Source organism: Macrobrachium nipponense, chromosome 1 (assembly GCF_015104395.2).
Source record: "Macrobrachium nipponense isolate FS-2020 chromosome 1, ASM1510439v2, whole genome shotgun sequence".
In the NCBI taxonomy this organism is placed as follows: Eukaryota; Metazoa; Arthropoda; class Malacostraca; order Decapoda; family Palaemonidae; genus Macrobrachium; species Macrobrachium nipponense.
This window is the reverse complement of record NC_087200.1, coordinates 169,373,517-169,387,500: the sequence shown is the minus strand read 5'-3', so window position 1 is coordinate 169,387,500 and position 13,984 is coordinate 169,373,517. Positions and strand designations below refer to the sequence as shown.

The 13,984-nt window shown below is 35.9% G+C and overlaps 1 protein-coding gene across 3 annotated transcripts in view; it reads right to left on the bottom strand.

Annotated features, from left to right (window-relative positions):
• LOC135219814 (thioredoxin domain-containing protein 16-like) overlaps positions 1-13,984 on the bottom strand; it is a 439,137-nt gene that overhangs the window by 304,622 nt on the left and 120,531 nt on the right. For all 3 annotated transcript variants that reach the window (XM_064256898.1, XM_064256899.1, XM_064256900.1), the window contains exons 5-7: positions 4,463-4,611; positions 4,128-4,249; positions 3,683-3,790 (exon numbers count right to left, since the gene is read on the bottom strand). In XM_064256898.1, the coding sequence (XP_064112968.1) occupies positions 3,683-3,790; positions 4,128-4,249; positions 4,463-4,611 (379 nt within the window). The remainder of the gene's footprint in view (positions 1-3,682; positions 3,791-4,127; positions 4,250-4,462; positions 4,612-13,984) is intronic.

Genomic DNA, 13,984 nt, shown 5'->3' with positions numbered 1-13,984 from the left:
TAGCCAAAGAAGCCAGGAAACGAGAACACAGAAAACCTTGAGTCCCCGAGCATATACGTTGGCGAGGCTGAGAAGACGCAGAGGAAGCCATAATAAGACAAAGATAACACACACACACACACAGACAAGCAAAAGACCAAAAATGGGCAAAACAATTGGGTTGGACGGAGAGTAAGCAACCACGTTGCTCACCCAGGCGGTTAAGAAAAAGACTAGATGTGATAGTGTGGGTGTGGTTTTTGAACAGTTTTCACCCGATATATGCACGTGTTGTCAGATCTCACAGATTCCTTGCTTTTCAATCTCTGATTGTTTACCCAGATCCAGCTAGGTGCTAGAAAATTATCCTATTGTTAAGATTGAAGGTTTGTTCACATATGAACAATAACTAAGTCTAGTTCACGTATTTAAGGCAATTTTCAACTTAAAAACACTTCATATAAAGAAAAATAACCTTGTTACATATGAATAAAGTTTCTGGAGATTAATTTACGCTAAATAGAAGCAAGAAAATCGCTCTGAATTGAGTTAAATATGGTGAGATAATCTTACCTCTGCCCTCACCTGATTTTTCCAAACAAAGACATGGTTGGTTTGTTTGTATTTTATAAAACGAATAGCAATACAAGACTACATACAGTATTATTAGATACGTACTGCAAAGTAAAGGATAACCTTTTAAAAGAGTGGAGGAAAAGATGCATATTCATTATGTTTGTATTTTATGAGGCGGTCTTGGCATCTAGCCTAAGATACCAATAACCAGACAACGAAGCTATAAACCTACGGAGTGTAAAACCCAGTTATGAATATATTTAACAAGCACCGTAAAACCGAATCGCTGCTAAAACGATGGCGACGGTAACCACAGGCCACCTGTACCTGAAATCCTTCAGGAGGGGGATTCCTTTATCTCCGTCTTTCATATGCTAACAAGAGTCTTTCATAAAGGTAAGTGTGATGTTAAATGTTCATTATATTTCATATTTATTTCTTTGTTTTCTGTATGTAAAACTGTTTATTCCCTATAAAATGTATTTTTAACAATATTTTTAGGGGTCTGGAACGCATTAATTGTATTTACATTATTCCTTATGGGAATTATTGTTTTGGTTTTTGTACGTTTCAGACTTTGTGGGAGATTCCAGAATGGATCATGTATGAAAACCAGGGTTCCACTGTATTTCCAAATTTTGCATGTCACATATATATAGTACCTTTTTCCATTGTCCTGTTTTGTATCACAAAAATCCAATCTATTAACTTTTCTAATTTCCAGGTACTGTACTGGCTTTCTAACAGTTAAAACGTATTTATTTCAAGTCATTTTTATTTTTTCTGTCTGAAAGACTACTTTGACAGCTATTTTGTTAATTAGATCTCCTAGATTTAACGGTGATAATCTTATTTCCATTTTGTGAAATAGGAATCAATTAATTTTGGTTCCAAATAAAGAAGTCAAAATGAATCAAGGTTACATCATGCATCTTGATTTTAAACCTATACTTTCAAAAGGGGTAAGGTTCCTCTGGGTGGATTAGTACTACTTTGAGGGAGGAGTCTTCAGCTTTTATTCTTCCACGTAGCAGTCATTTACATTGTGTTAAACCACGCTAGCTCCTTGAATTCTGTATGAAGGGACATGCTGTCCAATCTCACCCTCCTTGCTCTACGAATGAACAGGAATGCCCTCAAGGCTGTGCCTGCAGTTATCTAGAGGTTACAGTATAAGGCAGTCCCTGGGTTACGACGGTGTCGGCTTACGACGTTCCGAGGTTACGACGCTTGTCAATAGACGTTATTTCCAGGGTTACGACGCATGTTCCAGGGTTACGATGCATGATCCAGGGTTACGACGCCTACAACGCTCATCTGGAAGATGAAATATGACACCAAAAATGCAAAATAATCAATATTTGAAGGTTTTTTTGATGAAAAATGCCATAAGAATGCAGTTTACATAGTTTTCAATGCACCCAAAGCATTAAAAGTAAGGTTTTCTTAGGATTTTTGACGATGTTTCGGCTTACGACGCGTCTCAAGAACGGAACCCCCTTCGTAACCCGGGGACCGCCTGTATACTCGTGTAACATGCAATCTTGCATATGCAACCCCTAAATTTTCACCCTAAAACAATTATTTGATCATGTATCTCATGTAACATGTGAGTTCAATTTTTGGGTTAAATTACCATAGGCTAACCTCTTTTCCTCCTCTCTATCTATCCCATTTTCTAGTTAGGCTAACCCCTTTTCCTCAATCTCATTATCTATCCCATCTTCTAGTTAAGTTAAAAAAAGAGTAAAAGAGAAAGCTAAAAGTATCATCAGTAATGTTATACGTGTTGTGTAAACGCCTAAAGCCAGAAACAGCTGGTTTGCTATGAACAACCAAATCTGATACTACAGCGGTTTGCTTGCATTTCAACCATCTTACGATAGTAAAAAAATTGTCGTAGTTATGTTACAAATGATGCTAAATAGAATAGGGCTGATATATTTTTACATTACTATATCCTCATTCGCTTTGGAGGAAAGATCCGCAAGGCATATATTGCTAGATTTAAGCTGCTAGTTGTAGCTGAAACTGAGGAAAGACTGTTCATCTGCTAACGACTATCATCGTGTGTCGGAAACATGGAAACTTTGGTATAACACCATCAAACTCAACTGTAAACAAAATTTGAGAGAAATGTGTTTTAATCAAAACTATTTGGTATGAAAGAAAACATTTTACTGTGTTCATTCCGATGAAAGATATATATGTAAAGCTCTTAGTATTCTGATGAAATCTAGTGAAAATATTGAATGCAATCTGATCTTTTTTACACCATAAACATGCCCTCAGCATCATCTACTAATGTAAAAAATAACTAAATTTTGTTCACAACCATACGAATTCAAGTGATATTTTGACTTGAAAACACTTTGTATAACGTAATATAACCTTGTCCCATATCAATAGAGTATCTTGAGATTCATTTACACTAACTAGAAGCAAGAAAATAACTGATTTGACTTCAATACAGCAAAATAAAATTACCTTGCAATCATCCTCAGCTGATTTCCAAACCAAAACATTGATTGCTATTTTTGTATTTAATAATACAACAACAGTATAATATGAAAATACATACAATATTATTGGATGCAATGAAGTAAAGCATAACTTTGAAAAAGATCCACGGAAAAGATGCATATTCATTATGTGTGTATTTTATCAAATGATACTAGTATGTGAATATTACATACGCTAATTTTATATCTCATGTATGATGCAACCCCCTTAAAATTAGGTGTTCAAAAGTTACATGATATGCGAGTATATACAGTAATCCATTAACAGCAAAAAAAGAAAAAGAAAGAAAAACACTAGTTTCATGCAACTACTTAGGCTCAAGCTAGAGTCAGCTCCAAGTAGATGCCCTCTGAAGCTTCCATCCAACAGTAGTGATAGAAGTCAGGGAGAGGAAATCATGGAAAGAGGAGATAGATGAACATCTTAAGCTGATCAGAGTTCAGGCAGAAAGTCAACATGATGAAGAAGAATGGAGAAAATTCACTGTAGTACATATGTATCAACATACAGGGTCAAGCTGATGCTACAGAAATGCTTACAATGATGGTGATAATAAACAATGGTGATGAGTAATCTCAGTAACCAAATACTTTACTTTGCTTACCTTCTGATAAAGAATTTGACAAGCCAAGAGTACCAGCAGTATACGTTGTGATGGCGAAAACATAACTATCCTGATATGCATGTGCTATTTCTAAGAACATTCTGTGTTCTGGAAAAATAATTAAACATTGTTACTTTTAAATTCTTTAATTTTATTTCTGTTTTTATCATTTACAATATAGGATTAACAAATATTGAACAAAATTATGGCCATCTCAGAAAAGGTTATCTATCCAAGTCAACTGACCAAGATGAACGACACAAAGGATATACGTGTACCTACATAAAATCTAGTTACATCTTATTAACTACTGTAATTACATATGTGTATTGTAATAAAATGCATGCAAACATAACCCACCTCAAATATTCAAATTCCTTTCCTTTAATGTGATAAATATAATACCAGACTATTCAAACACCTGTACATCAAAGATCATACATACCGTAAGTACCAAGAGTGCGCTGAAAAGAGAAAATTATATCACAACGGCCTTTGCATCGTCTCTCAAGTTCTCTACGCTCTCCTGCAGTTTGGAGAATTGGCACAGCATTGATCAAGTCCAAGCTGCAATTGAAACAAATATGTTACTAATAGATGATTTCAAGATATATATGATACATCATGATAATTATATTTTATTAATATCATCTATTGCACACTTTAAATCTATCAGAAGACAGCATCAATAAATATTAAAAACCACAGTAAAGTGCAAAACCAAGAAATCATTTACTAAAACACAATACATATAGAAAAATAAAACAAAGAATATCTTACTGAAGAGCTGATGCTACAATGGCATTGTTATTAAAGAGAGTGTCCAGTGGAAATGCAATCTTTTCTTGCCCTTCTCTGAAGCCATAGGCAAAGCGATTCACCTTCTCTGAACTACAATAACCCCCAATGCTGTATACATTGCAATCAGCCTGGAAATTAAAAATATTCAATATTACTTAAAACCAGTTTTACATGATGTTAATCTCTAACCTATAATGAAAAACTTCACCCACCATACTTAGTAATAACACAGTAATTAAAAAATAAACTAAAAATAGTTTCTCCTATAATACATCAACTTCCTTTTTAATTGTACTTCAGATCAAACACATCTATCAATCTATGCAATGCTTTTTCTTCAAACAACTTTTCACATAGAATTTTAACTTATAATCTTAAAAATACAGTACAGTAAAACCCCCGTATGTGCTAGGGATGCGTTCCTGAGCTCCTCCCTCCCCGGAAATAGCTAAAATCCATGAATACTTAAAACACCTTTAAAATCTCATACAACTGCCTATTTTTATAGTTCAACACATGAACAACACTATAAATGCTTATACCTAAATATTTTCATTTCTAAAAAAAACTGCATTTAGTCACAAAAATTATATGAAAATACAGTAATTTGTGAATATTTCTCAGTGAAAAATACAGCAAATAGGCAAATTTTTCATGAATAATATGTCTGGTAATACACCAAACTTACACGAGGTTAGGTTCCAGATACCTTCACACAAAGGGAATTTTCAAGTAAGGTTGGCACAGTCTCTAAAAATGCTAATAAATGCATATTTCTAGAGTTTGAATACTAAATATGGCCAAAACTATGCTCCCTACGTATTCAGTTAACTTTTAAATGGAATTAAAATTATTGTAATTTAAAATTAGCTTAAAAAAAAAGAATTACCCTTAAAAAAAGAAATAAATGGTTGGTAAAAACATAGGAGTGAGTAAGATTACATATGTACAAATATTTCTCTTTTTTCCCCCTTTTTAGGAGTCTTCTCAACCTAGTTTTCAAGAAATTTTGATTTTGCCCCTTTCTCTTAGTTCTGAAATTCCTTTTCATGAACACAGTGCTTTTTATTTGGACAAATACAACTATTAGTTATGTGTAACTAAACAGTAAATAGTAAAATTAGATAAATTTAAAATTATCTACTGCTAACAACGAGAACAAGAAAAAGAGGAGTTGTCCTCACTCAAGAGAGTGAAATTACAGGCAGTCCCAGGTTATTGGCAGACTCGGTTATCGGCGATCTGGTTTTATGGTGCTTGTCTAGCACCATAAAATCAGTGATTTATAGGGCCATAACAGGCTAAGTTCCAGTTATTGGTGCTGTAAGGGTACTTATGGCGCCATAAATCACAGAGATTTAGTTAATGGCGGTTTTCGCTCATTGGCACACCCACAGGGATGGAACCCCCCACCGATATCCGGGGACTTCCTGCATTATGAATTATTAGAGAGAGAGAGAGAGAGAGAGAGAGAGAGAGAGAGAGAGAGAGAGAGAGAGAGAGAGATTACATAAAAATCACAGTCCCCCCCACCTGTCACATTAACTTCACATATTTCACGGTTCTGGCTTCGAGTTAAAATCAGAAGATGAGGGAGATGATATCTTATTTCTTTAAAATACTATCACATACAAATTTTAATTACTACAGTTATATTATCATTATTATTAATATTATTATTCAATGTTATTAATCTTATTAACATTTGAAAATATTAATAACCATATACTACATATACAGTGGTACCTCGAGATACGAAAGGCTCAACTTACGAAAAACTCGAGATATGAAAGCAAATACAAAAAATTTTTATTGCTCTACATACAAAAATTGCTCAAGATACGAAAGGTTGTTGCTGTAAAGTCCGAGATTCGCCATGAACACCGATAACAATTTTGAAACTCGCGCGCTGCCAACTGAGTAGACTCGCCACCATCCTTCAGCTCTCCCATTGGTTCCTGATGCTAGTCACCGCCATGAGATCCTTCTCTCCTATTGGTCAGCATCCCTCCCATGATGCATCTATGTAGCGGCGTGCTTTTTCGGCCACTCGGTAGCAGCATCGTTTCTATCCGCACGCGGTATTCGTTCGTTCTAACGATTTTGTTTATTAACGTAAATTCATTAGTGATTTCGTTGTACAGTGGTACCTCGACATACGAAAGGCTCAACTTACGAAAAACTCTAGATACGAAAGCAAATACTAAAAATTTTACAGCTCTACATACGAAAAGTTTTCAAGATACGAAAGGTTGTTGCTGTAAAGTCCCGAGATTCGCCCGGACCACCGAGAACAATTTTAAAACTCCCACGCCGCCAGCTGAGTAAACTCGCCACCATCCTCCCGCTCTCCCATTGGTTCCTGATGCTAGTCACCCCATAAGATCCTGCTTTCCTATTGGTCAGCATCTACCCCTTGTGCTTTAAGTACTCTATTGGTAAAAGGATGCTGTAAATTGAAAAGCTTATTCATGCAACACATTTAATAAAAAAAAAACATTAGGTAAAGATAGAATAAAGAATAGAAATGAATGGTTATCATAATGTTTGGTAGTTTCAGTAGTTGAAGAGAGATAATGAAAATTTATGGCTTACTGTGTAAAATGATTGCTTGGCGATCGTTCGATACTCGTAAGTGCTGGATGTAAACAGAAGTTTGGAAGCTTTTTTTTGTTTGTTTATTATAGTTAATGGTTACTTAATAATTATTTGAAATGAGTACATGCAATACATTTAATAAAAAAATTGTGAATTAGATATCATAAAATATAAAATAAATCAGACTGCCAACAAATACGTATTTTTTAGAATTCTTACGTATATGTTTCATTATAGCTGTCAGTAACTCGGTATCTCCATTAGGTAAAGATAGAATAAAGAATAGAAATGAATGGTTATTATACTTTTAGGTAGTTTCATTAGTTGAAGAGAGATACTAATGAAAATTTATGGCTTACTGTGTCCTAGGAAAAGTGATTGGCTTGGCGTTTGTTCGGTACTCGTAAGACAGTAAGAGCTGAATGAAAACAATCAATTGGAAGGTTTCTTTTTGTTTGTTTGTTTGTGTATTATAGTTACTGATTAATTAATAATTATTTGAAATGAGTACATACTGATTATTTATACATTTTATTGGCATATTCTAAGCTTTTAGCTTCTTAGGTTTAGATGTCAGAATCATAGACTAGGCTACAGTAGCAACCGCTAACATAGGCTAGGCTTATTGCTAAGGGACATATGCTAAAGTCCTAATATATGCAGTAAAAATGGGGTTGAACATTACATGCAGTTGAATATTACTCAATCATGTACAGTATTTTGCCTTTTTGGAGTCATATTTCTTCCGTCGGATCGGCGTCGTAACCCTAGAACATGTGTTTTAGGCCTGGAAATATAATTTACTGGGGTGTTTTTGGAGGGCTTGGAACAGATTAGCCATTTTACATGTAAAATGTGGTCCAAGATACGAAAATCTCATGATACGAAGGGCGCCTCGGAACGGATTAATTTCGTATCTCGAGGTACTACTGTATTATACTTTATCGTGCTGCATATATTACTACATACGTATACGTACTACATAACATAATTACGTACAGTATGTATATACGTAGTCATGGGTCCCAAGAAACTTGAAATTCACGGAAAGAAGAGGATGCTCTCTTTGGAGACGAAGATGGAGATTATCAAGAAGTATGAAGCTGGTATGCGATTGAGTGTGATCACCAAGGAATACGGCCGAAATCCGTCGACAATAGGCACCATCTTTAAACAGAAGGATGCCATCAAAGCAGCTACACCTTCCAAGGGCATCACTATTTTGTCCAGCAAGATGACCCACGTGCACGATGAAATGGAAAGGCTTCTTCTTTTCTGAATAAAAGACAAAGAAATCGCTGGCGATATGATAACGGAGACGGCAATCTCCCACAAGGCCAGTGCTATTTTCGGCGATTTGATTGCCCAGGCCGAAGACGACGGAGGAGAAGGGACATCAACGCCAACCCCAGACTTCAAGGCTTTGCATAGGTGGTTCGAAAAATTCCGTAAACGGACTGGCATCCATTCAGTGGTGCGGCATGGGGAGGCGGCCAGCTCGGACACGAAAGTGGCCAGCTCGGACACGAAAGTGGCCGAAGCCTTTAAAAAGACGTTCGACGAGATGATGATCAAGGAAAGCTACAGTTCTCAGAAGTCTTCAACTGTGATGAGACTGGCCTTTTTTGAAAAAAAATGCCTCGTCGGACGTACATCACGCAGGAAGAGAAGAAGCTACCCAGGCTATCAAAGACAGGCTTACGCTTTGTTCCAATGCCAGTGGGGATTGCAAGGGGAAGCCCCTTCTTGGCTATCATTTGGAGACTCCTTGAGCTTTCAAGGCTCACAAAATGCTTAAGGAAAAGCTTCCAGTGATGTGGAGGGCTAATGCGAAAGCCTGGGTAACGAAGCTTTTGTTCACCGAGTGGGTAAATCTGTGTTTCGGCCCGATAGTGAAGAAATTCTTGGAAGAGAGGCGCCTCCCTCTGAAATGCCTGCTGGTGTTGGACAATGCCCCTGCTCACCCTCCTGGTCTCGAGGAAGATATCCTAGTGAAGTATTCCTTCATCAAGGTTCTTTATCTTCAGCCTAACACCACCCCTCTCCTCCAGCCCATGGACCAGCAAGTGATATCGAACTTCAAGAAGCTGTATACGAATCATCTTTTCAAGAGATGTTTCAATATCACCGATACCACACACCTCACCTTGCGTGAATTTTGGAAGGAGCATTTCGATATCGTAATATACATCTGACTCATCAACCAAGTTTGGCAGGAAGTTTTGAGGCGAACCTTGAATTCCTCGTGGAGGAAACTCTGGCCTGAAGCCGTATCCACCCGAGACTTCAAGGGATTCGACGTGGGCGAAGCTGGTGCTGCAGATTCAGAAACAGTTGATGATCCTGAAACTGTTTCGCAACCAGATCTTGACGAGATCGTTGCACTCGGCAAGTTCATGGGGCTGGTCGTTGACGAGGACGACATCAATGACCTTCTCGGGGAGCACCAAGAGGAGCTTACGACGGATGACCTGAAGGAGTTGGAGGCCATGCATCATAACGTCGTTCAAGAGGAGTTCGCTAGCAGCGGCGAGGAGGAGGACGAGGACTCTATGACAACGGCAGAAATTAAGGACGCTCTAGCTGCTTTTCATAAGGTGCAATCATTCGTAGAAAAGAGACACCCCGAAAAGGCTCACACAGGTCATATGCTTGCACAGTTCAATGACATTTGCCTGAGTCGTTTCAGGAACATTGTCAAAAGTAGGCAGAAGCAATCTTCCTTGGATACTTATTTTTTAAAGAGGCCTTTAGTAGGAGTAGTAAGCACAAAGGAAAAACCAAGTGATACTAAAAAACAGAAAGTTGAAAGTGGTAAAGAAGTTGAAATTTTCTATAAAAAAAAAAAAAACCCGTAGTGTAAAAAAAAATTTAAACATCAAAAAAAGACAAACAAAAATTTTATTTTAGTTTTTTGTAAAGTTAAGTGTTACAGTTTTGTTAATGTGTTTCGTGAAGTTTAGTTTGTTTTCCTTACATTTTTTTACGTTTCATAAAGTTAAGTGTACGTACGTATCTGCCGTTTGTCCTCCTCCTCTGTCGCCACTTTCGGAGATAGCCTCACTAGAAAGATAAGCTTCCATATTTTACTACATACGTACGTATGTACGTACAGTATTTCTTGTATACCATGTACACTAATACACTTTCATTTTTTATAGGTCAATTTTGCTTTATTATGAAAATTACTGGGGTGTTTTTGGAGGGCTTGGAATGGATTAGCCATTTTACATGTAAAATGCGGTCCAAGATACGAAAAGCTCATGATACGAAGGCCGCCTTGGAACGGATTAATTTCGTATCTCGAGGTACCACTATACGTACCATGAAAATACCTTCATCTCAGTAAGAGAGAGAGAGAGAGAGAGAGAGAATAAAAGATTGTAAAGCAAGGAATCGGTGGCATCTGGCAACTTGTGTATACGAGGTGGATGCTGGTCACTGACCAGGCTTGGAACCTCATGGCGCACCAGTCTTTCTTCCAACCCAGGATATAAGAGGGGCGGCTAGGAGGTGGGTGGTTAACATTAAGACCTCAGATTTGTTAGCTATGAAAAATACAAATTGATTAAAGATTTTGTCATTTGTTCATACACGGAACAAACCTTTGGTTTTAACAATGGGATAAACTTATACTTGGAGGGAGGTACAAGTACCCTGAACCGGCTGGGGGTTCAGCCCACCTGCCCACCCTTCCTAAAAGATCGAGTTCTAAAGAAGGGGGTCTGAGACCGTGAGAGAATAGATAAACGAGTATCTAAAAACTCAACCTTGAGTTTCCCAAGGATTCACAAATGTTCGCGTGCCTATGAAAAACTCACTTATGATAATTAGTTGGGTTCCAACGAAAAGCTCGCACTATTGGTAATTTCAGCAACTCGAATCGCATAAAAGTGAGGTACATATTACTGTAGTATATATGTTCCATAGAAAAATCCACAAATAGGTGAGTCCTTGATTAGCAGGGGTAGACTGTAATAGTTATTCTTTTAATTTTCCTGCATCATTCTGCCACACATTTGACAGGAGTTAATACTGTAAATTATAAAACTTCTTTAATCTTGACACTTACATTCTTTATAGCTTAGCTGCTATTCATCCTTAGAATACATAGTTACCCTTATGGTCCAGCCAGGGACATCATACAACAGACAACCAATATCAAAGTAGTATCTGTTGACACAGCGATTAAGCATAAAAGGACTCTAGGCAAGTGAACTTTCTAAAGGCAGTCCCTGGTTTTTGATAGGGGTCCTGTTCCGACAGCTTGATCATAAGCGAAAATCGGCGATTACAGAAAATATGTGATTTTCAGAGGTTATTGGCAGTGATAACCAGATTCTGGTGCTGATAACTGGTTAACCCTTTAACGCCTAAGGGGTATAATAAAAATCGTCTCCCGTATGCCGGCGGGGTCTGGGAGTGAGCGCCGAAATGGGAAAAACGTTTTTTTCAAAAATTCACAGCACGCTTAGTTTTCAAGGTTAAGAGTTCATTTGTGCCTCCTTTTTTTGTCATTGCGTGAAGTTTAGTATGCAACCATCAGAAATGAAAAAAAAATATTATCATATATAAATAATGGGATATATGATAGCGCTAAAACAAAATTTCATATATAATTGCATTAAAACAGCGCTGTGAGCAAAACGGTTAAAGCTAATGAGTTAAATTTTTTGTTGTTGTATTATACACTAAATTTTGATCATTTTGGTATATAACACATTGTAAACCAATCAAGGCAACACAGAGAAAATATCACAAAATGATGCATGAATTCGTATCATGCGGACGTAAAACAAAGCTCTTAAAAAATTCACCATAAATCAAAATATTGTGCTAGAGACTTCCCGTTTGTTGCAAAATGAAGGTAATTGATTGAATATTACTAGACTGTAAGTGTTGTAGCTTACAATGGCAGTTTTCTACCATTTCGGTCGAGTTAAAGTTGACCGAAGGACGAATTTTTTCTATTTATAGTTATTTATATGAAAATATTTCAAAATTGATAAAAGCTACAAACATAGGTTGTTTTTGGTTGTATTCTACATGAAATTGCACACATTTTCATATATAAAACTTTATGTAACGGCTAATTTAAAATGGTGCAAACATTACGACAATTGGACGAAAAAATTTATTTCATAAATTCACCATAAATCGAAATATTGTGTTAGAGACTTCCAATTTGTTGCAAAATAAAGGTAAATGATTGAATATTACTAGAATGTAATAGTTTTAGCTTACAATTGCATTTTACAACCATTTCGGTCGAGTCAAAGTTGACCGAAGGTTGAAATTTTGGCACTTATCGTTATTTATATGATATTTCAAAACTGATAAAAGCTACAAACTTAGGTTGTTTTTAGTTGTATTCTACATGAAATTGCACAAATTTTTATATATAAAACTTTATGTAACGGCTAATTTAAAATGGTGCAAACATTACGACAATCGGACGAAAAACATTTCTGATTTTTTTTTTCGGAAAATTTACCGCGCAGACGTAAGGAATTTTTTTTTTTTTCATAAATTCACCGTAAATCGAAATATTGTGCTAGAGACTTCCAATTTGTTGCAAAATGAAGGTAAATGATTGAATATTACTAGAATATAAGAGTTTTAGCTTACAATTACGTTTTTTTACTATTTTGGTCAAGTCAAAGTTGCCGAAGGTTGATATTTTGGCACTTGTCGTTATTTATATGAAAATATTTCAAAACTGATAAAAGCTACAACCATGGGTTGTTTTTAGTTGTATTCTACATAAAATTACGCACATTTCCATATATGAAACTTTATGTAACGGCTAATTTAAAATGGTGCAAACATTACGACAATCGGACGAAAAAATTTTATTATTTTTTCGGAAGAGTTACTGCGCTGACGTAAGGAAAAAGTTTTTCTCATAAATTCACCATAAATCAAAATATTGTTCAAGAGACTTCCAATTTGTTGCAAATTAAGGTAAATGCTTGAATATTACTAGAATATAAGAGTTTTAGCTTACAATTGCGTTTTTTTTACCATTTCAGTACAGTGGGGCCTCGCTTAGTCACGGATCAGCAATCACGGATTCAGTTAATCACGGGTTTTCCTTGGACCACTTCTCAGTCTATACCTATCACTGGTATGAATCCCTGGTAGGCTAAGCCTCCTCCGGTTCCGATAACCAACAAATGCATGAACAGATTCACATTATGATATTAAATATTAACTGACATTAAAGGTAATAAAACCATTCTCACCTTATATATTATTGGCATGTCTTCATAAGATGTAGCCTATTCATGGAATAATCCCACATCATTGACATCAACTTGTAGTTGAGCAGCCAGCAGAAATGTAAACATTGAGTTACACTTAACAGCACCTTTGTCATTCTTAACCTTTTAGAAACTTTAATAGAATTATTGTAATTACAGTAGTAATAACATTTAGGAAAACATTAATTTTCAATTCGAACTTCTTTATTGTTTTGGTATAACGTAATCAAACACTGCAGTCATACAAACGATAATTGTCATAGATTATCATATTGTTGTTTGCGATCGGCGGCGAAGCTTAAACGTAATAAAACCATTTTACCTTATGTATTATTGTCATAATTATATTCATAATAAAACGCACATCTTATATATTATTGGCATATCTTCATAATAAAAAGCTTCTTCAAGGAATAATTCCTTGGGGAATGCATTTTTCAAAAGACAAAAATACACTTTATATTTTTACAGCATGCAACGATTACTTTAGTTTGATGTGATTACATTAATATTACAGTATGGTACTCTAAGCAGTACAGTAACTATTTTTTTAATCATAAATGTATAATCATTCACAAAAAAAAATACATATGACTACCGTAACGTCACCAAACCTAGTCTCGTTCGTACACAATATGAT